Source organism: Colletes latitarsis, chromosome 6 (assembly GCF_051014445.1).
Source record: "Colletes latitarsis isolate SP2378_abdomen chromosome 6, iyColLati1, whole genome shotgun sequence".
Taxonomy (NCBI): Eukaryota; Metazoa; Arthropoda; class Insecta; order Hymenoptera; family Colletidae; genus Colletes; species Colletes latitarsis.
In genome coordinates, this window is record NC_135139.1 from 8,643,234 (window position 1) to 8,659,786 (window position 16,553).

General features: G+C 32.9%; 1 protein-coding gene across 2 annotated transcripts in view; it reads right to left on the reverse strand.

Annotated features, from left to right (window-relative positions):
• The window catches only part of Sim (bHLH transcription factor single-minded), a 91,718-nt gene that overhangs the window by 8,906 nt on the left and 66,259 nt on the right, over window positions 1–16,553 (reverse strand). For both annotated transcript variants that reach the window (XR_013079897.1, XM_076767510.1), the window contains exons 4-7: window positions 15,851–15,940; window positions 15,441–15,662; window positions 6,835–7,046; window positions 4,723–4,829 (exon numbers count right to left, since the gene is read on the reverse strand). Coding sequence is in view for 1 of the 2 variants with exons in the window: in XM_076767510.1 (XP_076623625.1) it covers window positions 4,723–4,829; window positions 6,835–7,046; window positions 15,441–15,662; window positions 15,851–15,940 (631 nt within the window). In the remaining variant the exon portion in view is untranslated. The remainder of the gene's footprint in view (window positions 1–4,722; window positions 4,830–6,834; window positions 7,047–15,440; window positions 15,663–15,850; window positions 15,941–16,553) is intronic.

Sequence of the window (16,553 nt, forward strand, 5' to 3'; positions counted from 1 at the left end):
ATTTTTAAACCGGATAACTAAATCTAGAAGTGTTCAAAATTTTAACAAAATCGGTAACCCGAAGGCCTTGCCTTCTCCTTGTCAAAGTCGCCTCTATCTTTTGCCGACGGCCGTAGTCGACAACCCGAAGAAAAGGACAATTAGTGGAAAAAAAGCTTTGTTTTTTATACGAATCGTTGCAGGCACCCCAACTCGTATCGTGAATTTCACTCTTCACTGGCTCCAAGGGGGATCCTCCCGGTTGGAACGGAAACGTTCAACCTAGGAATCGCGTATGGGATTCATTTTAAGAATCATTACCGTAGCTTATATCGTTTCAGTCGAGGCAATCTTCTTTTATAATTTCTTCGAAGATAAACAGAAATTTCACGCAGAAGGTAATTTGTTAGTGGATTTAGATCTCGGTGGAGATTGCGACGAAGAGAGCTCGACGCAAAGAAAATTTTTGGGCGTAACGTCGATCGTACAATCCGCAGGCGCAGACATTAGTGGCATTATGTCAGGCTCCCTTCGAGTTGCGCTCGCGAAACTGCGAGTCTGTTCAAACAGTGATAGCAGTAACAGCCTCCTCCTCTCTTGCCCTCTTCTACCCAATCCCTTGCCCCCTCCATCTCTCTTCTTTCTATCCACTCTCGTGCTGCTGACGTTCACACATAGACACGTACACGCAGACAGTCTCTCTTTTACTCTCGTAGCGTCGTAGCAGCATTGTTCAATCAATAATGTACACCGTGTATGTACTACGTATGCACATAGTTAGGCTTTAACATGTTGGCGCGCGGAGCGTCGCGGCGAAGAAAAAGAAGAGAAGAAGGAAAATGCGCTGTTATACTTGCTCCGCTGCCTCTCCTCGAAAGTCGGGACACGGAGGATGAGAGAAAAGGAAAGATCAAAGGATATTTCGTCAGCGAGGGCGCCGTCGAGTTAAGCAGCGTCAGCTGCTTCTGGCCTCACGAGAGCCTCTTCTTCGAGCACTCTGATACCACGTCGACGTCTCCAAGACCGTTTTCGGACTACGCGCGACAACAAGGAGAATAAGGCCTATTTTCGTTCACAGCTACCCCCTCTCACCCGTTTGGATTTTTCCACTGGAAACGAGTCTTCTAATATACAGGCTGTTTGGCTAATCCTGGAAAAAATTTTAATGGGACATTCTAGAGGCCAAACTAAGACGAAAAGCAAGAATACCAATTTGTTGATTGGTGCTTCGTTAAAAAGTTATTAACGTTTAAATCTCCGCCTGTAAGACTGCAATCTGCGAACAGTTGCGTACGCGTGATAGTGGTTCTCACTCACAAAACTATGAGGCTGCCGATACGTCACTAAGTAGAGTTTCTCATGCTGAGTGAGAACCACTATCCTATGCACGCAGCTATTTGCATATTGCCGTTCTACAGGCGGAACTTTAAACGTTAATAACTTTTTAACGAAGCCTCGATTAACAAATTGGTATTCTTGATTTTCGTCTTATTTTGGCCTCTAGAATCTCCCGTTAAAATTTTTCCCAAGGGTGGCCAAACACACTGTATACTGGTAATTTGCTTGCAGTGTAGGTCAAATTCACATTTGACTGTTTATCAGATCAAGTGTTTATAAAATTAAATTTAATCCAAAACATGAACGTTTTAACCTGCTTCGATTTTCCGATAGCCAACTTCTCACGGACGCTGGTAGTTTACAATAGTCTAAAATCAAAATTTTAGTCTTGCAGAATATTATACGGTTTTGATCTGGCAGTGAACATGTTAAAGAGATTGAGGTGTGTTCTGTTTTTCGGGTAGTGGAGAAGTAGGTGGTCTATAATAATTGTTACGTTTACATTACTTGGATAGAATGTGTGAGTGAGTAGTTTTTGCGTGTTCAATTGTTATTCTAGAGATTGCTACTTTTTCTATTCTTAGTAATTTGTACGTATCTTGGAAGGTACAGTCAGAGAGGACTTTAATCTGAGAGGGAGCATAGTTGTTTCATTGCATGTTCTATATTATTATTAATTTTTGTTGTAACAACAACAAGTGAATTTACAGGTGATATTTTAAGAAATTTTTTCCTTTATATCAAAACCAAATTTATTTCAGTATCCGAGATATTGAGGAAAATATATTAGTACAAAACATGCATACTTGTTTACTCTTTGATTAGTTGTAAAAGTGATTCTGTTTTTCTATTCTCGACTGATACAAACCTTCAAGAATCTCATTTGAAACACTCGAAAACCCATATTTCTTTTAAAGGGCGGCCATGTTGGTATTTGCGTTTGCACAATTTATCCTCATCTATTTCAACGATTTCGTCGAGTCCTCCTAATCGTGTTGAATTAGTTTCAAGATGACAAAATTAGTTAAGCTTTTTGTATTATTATTAAGAGTGTTTGGCTTTAATTACCAAGAAATCCTAATACTATTTTATATTGTATATTATTTTCAGTAATATATTTCATTAGTGAAGAATTCATCAGCGTATGCATAGCCAAACTGCAATGTATTCTACTTACATATATTTTTTCTTTAAAATTTCAAAAATTAATGCAGACCTGGTTCTGATCCAAAGGAAAAAGTATGACATTTTTTTAAACATTTTTAACTGTTTCTGATTTCCTGATTTACCAATCACAAGTGAAGGAAACTTGTGATTTCCTCAAGCATCAACAGATGTTAAGATAATTACACATTCTTTATTACATTTATAGCCTGAATCTTGTTTCTCTAATTTTTATACCAACATTTTCGATGATTATAGTTTACAACACTGTTTAATTTACATTGTATACTACGAGAGTGGTCAGTAGATGATCTTTCCCCTTGTACGGATAATTGATGAATTACCTATGTTTAAAATTATCGAGTTATTTTTCGCTCGTAAATAACGTTCTTAAAAATGAATTAAATCATGGTTTTTTAACTAGTGTTGACAATCCTGTCTATCTCAGATATGATACACCAAATAGGATTGATCCTTTGCAGATGGTGTTTGTATATACTGAACAATATAATTTGATCATTTTATACTTATCTACCACTATCTAGTAACATTTAAAGTAACACAAAAATCTCATTCCCAAGGTGTTTTCCAAAAACAGTGATATTTAGAACGACGCGAGACCATGAAACGTACTGTATTGACAATCAACATAATATTGTATATGTTGAATTTTTAAGAAACACAAACTCTAATTTGAGTGTTGTTCATTAGGGGCAATACTGACTTTCGTAAATCAAAGATTTTAACTGAAACAAAAAATTTAACGGTATTTTTCTTGATTCTGGTATATCAGTACGTACGTATTGGCAACTTTTTGGTTTTTCTATTCGATTTTAATTATTTTAAAGATATTTTTAGTTATATTTTTACAAAGCAAACTTAAAAGAGCAATTTGGAAAAATATGTAGCTAGACATTTTAATTTTTGTTCATTTCAAATAAAATGATTTGCCTTTAAAGTGGTTAAGAAGTCTAGAATACTTTTAAAATCGAAATAATTTTCAATTTAAAATGTTAACGTAATTGTTCACGATAGAAATTAAAGTTGGATCATTTCACGAAACAATATATGCTAAAATTATTATTATTTCAATTATAATTAACGTTTAATTATACTGTACGTTATACTGTGTGGCACAAATAAAGTGTTTTAAGTTATTTTCACAGAAGTCGATAATCTTCTCATGTGTAATACATTCTTTTATTGTTTTCTGTAGGAAGTCATACTCAATTAGTATTTTCATCGTGAGTACCACATTTTAATATTATATATTTTTTATTACGTATGTCATTTCTTTTACGACCACTGAAATCTTATATTATACGATGCCAATATCTAAAACCTCTCGACTCTTGCACAAAACATTTATTTATAATTTTAAATATAGAAGAATTATCTTATTTGATACAGAAAAATATGAATAACGATCTACTTGTATTAATGAATTGGACATCAAAGTTTAATAGCTGTGGAAGTATGTTTTTCTTCTATTATTTTAACTTTTTGAAAGACGAATTATTTTATTTGAAATAATCAAAAATTCAAACTGATATTGACCCATGATATTTATCAATTTTGACGGTATTGTCATGTTATACCGTTAAAAAATGTAATTTTGAATATTGATTTACTAATGTAGTCGTTTCCTCCGTGGTATAGTATTTAAAATAATTTGAAAACTAAACGTGCAAGTATGTGCTAATACGCTTAAAACCTATTTTATTTCATTCAGTAAATGCCTAGTACTTTGGTCTTCTTCAGTGAAATTATATACAGGGTGTAACAGGTATACATTTCATCTTCTACAGGGATGATATAGGAGTTCAAACAGAATAAAAAATATACAGCAAGTTTGATCTGCTTTCATTGGTATAATACACGAGAAGAAATAAAAACTAGTAGGTAGTGTTGTATAATTCCAATAAAAAAAGTTAAATAAACATTTCTTTTGTCTTTTCTAATATAGAAGAACTTAAATAAGATATTTGTATTCATACGTAAACGAGATTATTAATGTACACCATAAATTTTGTAATTAATATACAAATATTCGTATTTGAAAGTACTGTGACGTATGCATCTCTATTAATTATTTTTATATATGGTTGTTTCTTCTAAGGAAGACCTACATCGAAAGTCAATACGTGATATAAACTGATAAAGATAAGTGTGTGACTTGCTCTGTCGGTCTAACCCTTTAAAACTTATTTAATTCAAATTTTATTGCAAACCAGTACTTACATATTCGATGAGATTGTCTTAGCTGGAACGTGTCGCATCCATGCACATAATGATAGAGAGTTTTCTCGATCAGATCTTGTGGATTGTACCCTGTCAATTGGGCCACCCTGCAACAAAGCGGAGAAAATACACGTCGTTACAGTATTTTTTAATACGGGGACAAACATTCCCAAATATTTACATTTATTTACTTTTACACGGTTTTGTGAGAACCAAGAAAACCTGATCAAAACTTTAAAATGGATAGTCGTTATAACTGTTTTTGTTATTTACTTGACTAACAAATACCAGAAATTAAATGAAGATAAGTTTGTCACTGTTTGTCACAACTCATTTTAAAGTTGTCTGTTTCTGGAGTGACGGTACTCCCAAAGTGAAGTTCTTGACGCTCATAGTGATTATCAAAAGTGTATTTTTGATAGTACGCTAGTATTTTAGTGACAACTACAATTTTAAATTATGTTTGAATGTGTATAGAGTTGATTGTTGCGTAAGTTCTGCCTGCTAGAACACATCCTTTACAAATTCGATTTTAGAAATCAATTTATAGTTAATGTTTTTGTTGCAACGATGCAAGTGCAATGTGCACTTGTATTTGCTTTCTTAAATTGAAACACTACAAATACTGATTGTCTCCATAAAAAAGAAATCTAGTGACCAAAGATTAAACTATCTTGACGACCATTCGATTAGTTTTACCAATTGGTCGTACCAATCCATTATCTTGAAAACTTATTATCTAACCATTAGCGAATTGTTAATATTATATACAGGGTGTTTGGCTATCCCTGGGGAAAATTTTAAGGGGAGATTATAGAAGCCAAAATAAGACGAAAATCAAGAATATCAATTTCTTGACTGAGGCTTTGTTAAAAAGTTATTAAAAAATTAAATTAAAAAATTTCAAATAATTCTGGAAAAATTATTTTTGGTTGCAGGGGTCAATTACAATCATTTTTGGTCAATACACTTATCTCCGAAATCCTACGTACTTTCGAGAAAAAAATTCTTTACCGAAAATATACTGTGTAGTCGGAAATGTTTCTATAACTTTTTAACGAAGCCTCAATCAACAGAGTAGTACCCTTGATTTTCGTCTTATTTTGGCCTCCAAAATCTCCCATTAAAATTTTTCCCAGGGGTGGCCGAACACCTCGTATGGGGTGCTCCATCTTGATGAAAATATAGCAGATTTTCAAAAGCTTAAATGATCAGAATATAAGTATTTCTTCTAGCATTTCCAAATACATATCATCGGTCAAATTACTACCAATAAATACTAGTCCCATAATACTATCATTTAATTCGATTTTATTAAATATCTCTTTAATATGAAGTGCGTTTAAAAAATGTCCCATATAAAGATTTGTTCTTTTCTCTCGTGGAATAAGAATCTGTAAATAAATATATAACTTTTTATTTACAAAAGACAAAGTTGACTTTTAAACAACCTTGGAAACACTCAACATATAAAAGATACTCATCATTGTATTTACCCTCTGAAACCGAAAAACTTTTGTATCGATTGTTTTCGAATTATTTCTCGACTGTAATTATTGAAACCTGTATAAAATTTCATGGTTGTTCGCCGAGCGGTGAGTTTTGGTCAGGTTTCCTCGATTTTCACCTACTGTGCGTCGTTTACATAACCATCGTCGGCGGAATCGATTTTCCAGGCGCGTATAAAATTTCATCCCGCGCTACCTCTGGTATTTATACACCGCCACGTGTTCGTTTGCCAGTGTGTACATGCCTACGATCCTGCCATGATACAGCCCTGTCCATGATGGATATTTATTTGAAGCGAATAAAAAAAAAAAGGAAAGAAAAAGTAAAGAATAAAGCGAACCGTCCACGTTCGTGGTAACATGAAACTGATTTTAATGGCCGGCGACCCAGGACCCTTTCACCCCTGGCGTCGAAATATCGACGGCGCAACTTAACACCGAGCCGTAATTACAGCGGCAGAAATAATCTAGCCTGTTTCGATCGACGTCGATTTTCTCCCTTTTTCTGCTCCTCTTTAGACGTCGAGCAACTAAACATGACTCGTCAAAAATCTCTACCGGTTTCGTCGTTAGCCGTTCACGATACATGACGCTCGTTCCTTACCTGGTGTCGACGAATATCAGTTTCAGGTCCAACGATGCACGGAACATGAACATGTTCTGGTGTAATTTCACTTCAGTTATGGATCGTGTCGGCAGAGAATGGCCCACTGCTAGCAATCCGACGTTTCTGATGCATCTACCGGTACCATCCTCGTACTCTGGCCCAACTGGACCTTCTATGATACATTTTAGGTAGCCGGAACAGTGTATGACCTGCAACATACAAAGTCGATACTTTAATCATGGTGATTCAATTTTATATCAATGTTTATTTTGATTTTTTTTGTCATCCAGAAGTTTGTATTCTCATTTTACCAGGATTTAGATTACTTTCATTATGTTCAGTGAAAGTGGTGAAAAAACATTTGGAGGCATTGGTGTAATTTATGCAATATTAGGAATTGGATTTTTAGATTTTATTGTGTAGGGTTTAGATTTGTCGACTCATAAAATAATTTTCGTATATTTCGTATATAACAATTTTTACTGATATTCATAATAAAATATCAATTGTTCGTTATCTTCGAGAAATCAACATTAATTAGTGGCTGAGGAACAATTAAAAGGTGACGAGCACGTTTCAGGGAGGGGGGCGGGATACAAACCGAGCGTCGTAATTAAGCTTGGAACACTTGACACGACGACTTATCGTTAGTTACACATGTGCACACGATTATTCTTAACGTTATGCAGAAATCCTGATAGAGCATAAGTGCGACACTCGAGGTCGGTTCCCCGGGCGGCGACTGAAGTGCGGATTCTCACGGTGGAAACAGATGCACTCCTGGCAAATTAACAATTCCTGCTTAATTAAATGGCCGATGAAACGAAAAAAAGCCTCGTTCACCCGTCATTCGCGCTCTCGCGTTTCCTCGCTGCGTCTCGAGTGTGCCGGCGGAATTTGTGAAGCAAATAGGCTTGTTCGTATGCCCGCGTTGCATATCTGTTCTCTCTCATATGCAATTCCTGTGCAACGCGCGAGTACGGGAACACGAGGGTGCCGCGATATCCGTCGAATGAAAATAATTTGCCACGAGGGCGCGCGACTACGCTCAATTTCACTCTGGAGACACTCCGCGTGCACCGAGCTTTCCTGATGATGGACTATCTAATTCACGAGGGACCCTCGCTCGAGGTGTTACGCACCGACTTTAATCATATTCATTAAACAAGCTTTCTTTTTTTAGAATTATTATTATAATATAAAATTCCATGGTACTGGAAAAAATATAAATCAATACTAAATGTAAAAAATATTACTAAATATTAAAGATAATATTGGTATTAGTATTATTATATCGATTTTAATTTACCATATAAGCTTTTTTTTTGGAATTATTACTATAATATAAAATTCCATGGTATTAAAAAAAATACTAAATTTATCATAATACAAAATACAACAAATATTACTAAATATTAAAGATAATATTGGTATTAGTATTATAATATAATAAAAATAATAATATTTTATAATATTAATGCTAATAATGATAGTAATATTATTTTTAATATTCAGTAACATTTTTTAATTTAGTATTTTTTTAGTATCATGAAATTTTATAAAAAATAATTAATCCCTTCTCGTTCAACCTTCCTTTATTTACGTGTTTTTACCGGATATCGCTATTAACTCGGTCTTTGAGACCTATATTTTCGGAAATAGAGTTTTTTGTTTCAATCATATGATTTACTCAACTCCGTATAAGGCTTGAATGGAGTACTTGTATTTTTAACATATAAATGGTTTTTGTTCTGAATTTTCAAACATAGTACTGAAGGATTAACAATCCCCTCCTATTTTTATGTCGTCGCTATAAAACTTTGATTTTTCGTTAAAATGTTGTTTAACTTTTTTAGTAGATTGACATTATTAAATTGTGCACCCATTAAAAAGAATTTCAATCGATAAAATAAGGGATAATCGAATAACGTATTACGAATAAAGTATATATGACATTCTTCCTTTAACACATAGATTAGCCTTCTGAAGTATGAACATGTATTTACGAATCAGTGTCTGAAACATTGCGTTAAAAATAAATACACGGTGCAAAGCTCACACCGAAAAACCAATATTACATTGCTCTTATACTTTTTACGTCAAACAATTCAAGCAATCGAAAAAACGATTACCTTCCGTTTACATTTCATCATTTTCAGTTATGTTAATCCCATTTCGTCCAACCGACGAGCTCTGCCAATACACGTAAATCCGTGAAAACGCGTGCTCGCACTTCCACAAAGTTAAGCCAACTACGATTCGGTCTTTGTGCATCTAAGTGCCATACAAAAACCTGCTTTGGCCCCTGTGCACCCCCTGCGCCCCCTCGGGGCACGCCTAACAGCTCGCAGGGGTTGCATTCATGACTTTGCTCGACGCCTATTGGGGTCTTCTGTGTACGATTTCGTCGAGAGCCACGGTCATCATAGCACTGCGGGCTTGAACGAGCTATTTGCCAAACATTTTCCTTCTCGAGGGCTGTCTCCTTTGGTTAGCAAGTGCAAAGTGTCGCAGGTCCCTTCCTTCTTGTCCCTCCCTCCAACCCGATACGTTTCCATCCCTTCCGGTGTTAAGTAGAACGATCGGGACGTCGTTATTGCCACGACATATGTCGAACATTTGGTGAAACGAGGCAATCCACAAACACGAGGGTTTCCTGATTTCGGTGAATTGTCGGAGATGTTAACGATCGTAAATTCAGATTACCGAGTGTTGGCGAAATCTGGATCCGGCGATGGATTTAATCGGATCGATGAAAGTAATTCGGGTCAGCCGTGAATAATAATGCGCCTCGTGTTCCTGACATAATAGAGTTAGACAATAAATGATAAATTTTTGGTTTTATTTAACCCCTTCTAGAAACATGTCCATTCGAGCAAAGTGGTTAGCATATGACTACTTGGTCGAACGATTTACCTCACTTTGCATCACCTTCTCATAGTAGATATACTTACTAACCAATATTAGTTTTTATAAATCATTTTTTTATTTTTCTTTTTTTTCCTTTCTTTATTTTGTATTGTCTAAAACTGCGGAGTGCATATAATATAAATAATATGTTTACACTTTTTTAAGGAACTTTTATTGAAACGTATTAAACAAAATTAGCTCCGTCTTTAACGCGTTAAACTTCAGTGTCGCAAGACTTAAGGGTTTCATACTGTCAGGCGATAAAACGAGTCGTTTTTAGAAACGTGTGTTTTAGAAACAAATTATCACGCGAAATTCAAATTTGGTATCGTAATTCATTAGTACTTAAATAATAAATGCATATTATAATTCTACGGGGCAAAAAGATATTAATGCAGGGTTTTGGATAATAGTCTTCATAAAAAAGATTTCGTACTTTCCTTAAAAAAGCTTATTTAAAGACTTATCGTTTAAAATAATTTTTTTAAGTCTTTGAATTTCACTGTAAAATTTTAGGAAGTTTTTATTTGTTTAATATTTCTGTAAGGTTCCTCTTCAATTTCACATATATTTGTAAAAAAATTTATGTTGTTAATTTGAAAAGGACCATAAGCGACGGTTCTTACGCCGTTTGTTTTTATAAATGTTTATTGAGCAAAACTCGAACAAATTTATCCATAAAATTATACTTTGAAGTCTTTGAACTAATATGAAATTTAGCTCTATTGAAATTTTCATTATTAAGCATGTTATATCCTGTTATCGTCAGCAGTATACACGGTTAGATATTACATTATGAAACTTTAAACGAGTTTATCTTGAAACATTGTTTTTTTCTTTTAATGGTGTATACGATAACTATAGGTAGAGGCTGAATGAAACAATAAACTTCTATAAATAAACGTTATTTATTATACTTTTAACTTTTGAATTATTTCTTTTTTGTTTGAAGTTAAAGTACATTAATACCTTAATTCTGTTATACAAATTCAATTTGAACAGTTATTCTATATTCGATTGATAAAAGTTCTGGAAGAACTTATATTTCTTAAGAAATATTTTAATGAAAAATATAGAAATTTCAATTATGTTCTCAAGTAGCATTATTTAAGAAATTAAAAACAGGATACATATAGAGGAATAAGTATATTTATACTTAAGTCGACTCTTTTTGTATTATATGTTTCAATTTTAAAGAAACTTGCTTGTAATTCAGAATTATCTGCATTGTCTCCTTTAGAAACATCACAAAACATCAATTTCATCTAGATTTGTTCTAAAATTGCCTGTTGTAGTGTTATTATCATGAAAATATTTTGAAAGAAGTTTTAACATTTCTAAAGCAGAATAACTGTTTCTGTTTAATTAGAATTTCTTTTTATTTCCGAAAAAGTGAAATTTGTTGTTTGTGCCAAAATGAGTATAATAAAAGTTTCAGTACAATAAAAGTTTTATTCATAAATAAATGAGAAAAATGAGAAAAAACTCAACCAAATTACAATTAAAATTAAAAACAGATAATAAAATAATTCAATTTTGAACGAATAGCAAAAATACTTCGTAATCTTTTTACTACAAACTAAGAGAAACTATTATCAAACATGATATGTAGGTAATTTATTAAGTATTTAATTAATTTATTCAGTAGCCCTTTAAAGTTGAGTTCGGCATAGAGATTGTTGAGGATTTAATTGGACGCGTCAGCATTGTTTTGTCGGAAGCTGAAAAAGGGAAGTGATCGTTCGGAGCATAGAGAAACAAGAAGTTAAGCGAATCGAGAGGAAGAAACAAAATTGTCCGAAATAAAAATTTCCACAAAGGAACAGTGAACATTTTCCAACGGAGCAGACGTAAATTTCCATATTCCGAATATGAAATTCACTCGGTTCGATGTTTTTATTGCACCAGAACGGATGCAGGCGGAGTGAATTTGAGGAGTGAACATCTACCTGGTGGCCGTTTTCTTTTCGACTCGCACGTGACCAGGACAATGCCGTCCCTACTTAGCTCGCCATTCCTTATCTCTTATTTAGCATTCGAATTTTTATTCGTTTTATGATTTCCTGTGCAAGCAATCTAGGCGTTATGCTAATCGTCATTCGGCTTCTTTTCTGGCCCTCACGGATTGGCTTTAAACGACTTGTTTGTCGCGAATATTACGCGATTTATGAAAGCCAATAAACTGTAATTGTAGCGTATTTTCGCTTTGCGGATAATCGTGGAAAAATTCTCATTATCAAGTTTATAATTTTTGATATCCTTTGTGTTATATCACCATATCCAAATGTAATCAGAAGGAAAAGTAAAACGATTTTTAATCAGTATATTAAAATCAAAATACACAAAATAAAGCTTTTTTTTATAAGCATACGTGCTTCATTAATAATTTTTTTCTTTCTCTTATCTTTATGAGGACATTAATCAGGTATGATATAAAATGAAAATTACATATAGTAAATAGTCTTTAGAAAAATATGAAAACATTCATAAACTGCTTTCTCTTAAGAACACAAGAAGTATTGAGATTGATTATTTTTTAAAATACAGTGTCAGTGTATGTCTGTTCAGTCGATCATAGTTATTTGACAGTAATCGAAAAATGTTTACTCCTAACAAAACGTAGTTCCTAATGATAATAGTAAAAAATGTAAGATGAAAGGAAATAACAGCTTATTTTTCTGACGTGTCTGTGTTTTAATGATTTCAACGAAGATACACAGTTACTTCTGTTATTATTCAATTTTTTATTTTTAAAATCTACAAATGTGAACCTTGAAAATAAAAAAAATCTGTATTTTCTAAATCCCTGATTTTTTAAGCAAAATATAGCATATACGTTAGAGATTTTTAAATAGAATTAAGTTTCGTAAGTAATTTTCTAACATTCCTTAAGTTTTAATTTCTAGACTAGCCGCATAATTAATTTACAAATTTTGTTTCAAAATTGTACGTAAAAGAAGAAAAATACCTGAAAAATCTTTCTAAATACACTACTTCATTGATTTTTTTGATTTTTAATAAAGTCCCTATTTGTTATTTCTAAAGTTAGATTCATTTTGTCCAATGATTCATAAATTTGTCAATCTTCTAAATGTTTCGAGCAGTATAGTATCATTATTTTATCATGTAACAGCGTTCAAAATGTTCTCTCTTTCTGAATAATTGAAAACGTTATTGATTGCAGTGTATGTTTTTACCTATCTACGAATAATATGTATTAAATAGATAAGCTGAATATTCTGAATAATACAGACATGTTCATACTTCACTTGTTTATACGAAAATAAAATAAAAAGTCATCGTTGTCATGCAATACGCAATACGTGACATTGGTCTTTCACGAGACTCGGCGTGTCATACACAAATCTGGGCACTTTTGAAATAACTGTTTTTCAAATACTATTTCAAATATCACATAATCCCATTTCAACTTTTTAAATAAATAATAGTAATTTTTTAAATCACATTTCTTTATAATGAAATAATTTAAAAAATTATAATTCTTTACTCAAAATAATGCATTTAATAGATGAAATTACAAATCTTTTTGCGTTATTAAAACGATAAAATGATAATGATTTAAAGAAAAAAGGCATTAGTTAATTCATAGCTAAAATTGTATTTGTAGACAACAATAGAAATTTATTCGTTATCTAAACAATAACACTGTAATTTCAAAGCTTTATTAAAGTGTCTGCTATTTCCTAGTTTACTTGATATTCTACTTGAAAATTATTATTAAAAATAAATTGATATTTCGATTATTTCCTGATAACGTTGCGGGGAATAAAAGATTGTGATATTTTTACAAATAGGCATTTTCCATTTCTATTTTAAATAAAACTTCAAAGTTAGCTCATATATAAAAAAGAATTATTTTTATTTAACCATTGTTTACTTTAGATCAGTTTTATAATTTGAGATTTTTAAAAATTTTCCTTGCTTGATATTTTTAATATTTCGTGCAAAGCTATACTATATTAAATTTATCTTGTTAAATTGGCGTCACGAGTCGCTTACACTGGATAAATTGTGAAATTACTAAATTCATTCCAGCAGTTATTACTGCAATTTTTACATTTATTCAGCTCTAAAATGTGATTGTTTTGAAATTCCAGTATAGAGTTAAAATTGGACCATACATTAGTTATTTCAAAACATTATCCAAGTTTAGGCCATGAAGAAAGTGGAAATCAAATATGTAATACTTTTCCTCGTATTTAATTCCACTTAATCACTATCTTAAATAGATCATATGTATATGTTCGTCATTCTTCTTAAAAAAATTTGATCTTTTTTACGATTTGCTAAGTTATCTAAATTACAGTACTGCTGGTTTAGAACAGGAAACCATTTTTTTCTGTTGGATAGATTACATGTTTCCAGTGTTCAACAGTTACCAATGTCGTGTAATGTTTTTTGAAATAAGGAATTGTAGTATTTGAACACATCGTGATCTGAACACGTGATTATCAATTTATTTTTCTTCTTACGATTCTTTAAAACTATTTAACTTTTCATATATGATAGAAAATGCATGAAATTGTCACAGATTTGGCAACTACAATGAAACCTCCATATCCAAACGAATAATACTAAACCCTATATAATAACGTAATTAATAATAATATCCACTAATAAAATGTAGCAATTATGATCCATTTTGGATGAACCTGGTTCATCGAGCAACGAGGATGTCGATGGTTGAGGACCCACAGTGTTTAAAATTCTTTCACAGGAACTTTTTATAAAGATATAGTGATTGAAAATTGTTTCCTCTCCTTTAACTGGTTATAATGGTATTGCAAAGGTTTTAATACTTCCGTAATTATTCGTGTAACTTTAACGCTTCGTTTCACAAGAGGTTTGTATTCAATAATTTTGTTCATCAAGGTTTGAGCAATTCCAAATATTATGGAAAACTTTTTTAACGTCCACATTGTTTTCTTTTTAATGTGACAAATCACTGATACGCGAAGCCACGGTTAAAGAGGTTTCATTCTACAATAATGATTCTTAAAATGACCCCCAGGCGTGATTCGTAAGTTGGACATTTCTATCCCTCCTAACAGGGGGGATCCTGCTTGTGTGCCAGTAAAGCGTGAAAGACGACATTTAAAAAATAATGAAAGCTGGAGTGTCGGCAACGATTTGTATATAGTAATGATTCTTAAAATGTACATCAGTGAAACGTGAATGTCGAGGATCAACGACACCGCTGTGTGTAAATATTGGTATTGAATTTCGCCTCTGCTGTACGAAAGATGAATATGTCGACCCCGGAGAAATGTTCATTTTAAGAATCATTACTGTATCCTCTAGTTGTCGCGTGATGGCGATCGCGTTAAACCTAATAATTAAAATACAATCAAACTTCGGTTCACGGACGGTTCGAACAAATTTTCCAAAAACAAAGAGTCTCAAGTTACAAACTGGGCCTGAAGCAAAGTCGAGCGGTGCCAGGAGACAGAAAAAAGTAAATAATTTAATGGTTTCCATTGATTCTGTATTAGGAACTTGTGCGTAAAGTACTATTGTAAACAGTTAAATAAGCAATTGTTTGGAGTCCAGAAACGAAATAATCCATTTTAGATTAAATCCTATGGAGAAACTAATATCGAGCGACTTTCAGGAAAAAATTAAGTTTGTGAACCGACGTTTGACTATAATTTGAAGAAGTTACGCTGCGTTACCTTGTATCCTTCCGTGACCAGTCCAGCGTTCCTCTTCGCCAGGATGCACTTCATCCTCAGAATAAAGGCACGCTCTAGTTCGATTTCGCCTCTTGAATTTGGCGGTGAGAAACTGAAGCCCGTGAGGTCAGCGGGACTTTGCGGCAGATTTAAGACCGACATCATCTCATCGTGATCGCTGTGGTAGATGTACTCGAATATGCTGTTCCCCGTCAATTCCACCTGCACCCATCGACACTTTACGTCAGCGGATTCCGAGTATACGCGAAACTTCGATCTTATATGTTCAAAGTTTGCAATCCACTCGCGAAAACAGTTACGCGTACAATCGCGTGATAAATGATCGGTAACCGTTGCGTTTACGTGAAATTATTAATTATTAATTAAGTAAAGGAAGGGATATCTCCGACCTGCGATAGTCCCAAGTGCACGCTGGCCGTTTCGCTTATGTACATAATTTTGCCGTCAGGCGCCACGACAAATATGAAACCGTCCAGGGTCTGAAACGAGAAACGGTCAATCAGAATCGATGCTACAAAATTATTCTCAGTTTGAAATTTCCAACGCCTCGTCGCCACGTCAACGTCACGAAGATCGTTACGAAAACAGAGAATTGAAATATCAGGGGAAACTTAGATTGAGATTCACGTTCTTTGCAATTAATATTTGTAGCTAAACAAATAATATTTGAAGAGCCCATAGGAAAAAGGGGGAATGTCAATTTTAACAAATTTTTAGTATAACTATTTTTCGTTTGATTCTGTGCATGCTTCTTATTACTAATTGTATTTCTTTTATAGATTAAATACAATCGATCAGTTTCATATGAAGTTCAATTATTTTTAATATTGTTAGTATTGATTATATTAATAGAGTTTTTCACTAATTGAATTTATATTAAAAATACGTTAAATTTATTTATTTTGTGTTTCCTTTATATTTAATATATAAATTTAACATATTCTTAATATAAATTCAACTAGTGAAAAACTTTCTATTAATATAATCAATACTAACAATATTAAAAATAATTGAACTTTATATGAAATTGATTGAAAAGCCCTTAATATTGAATAATTTGAATTTGACACTGAACCTCCAATCATTGCAGAA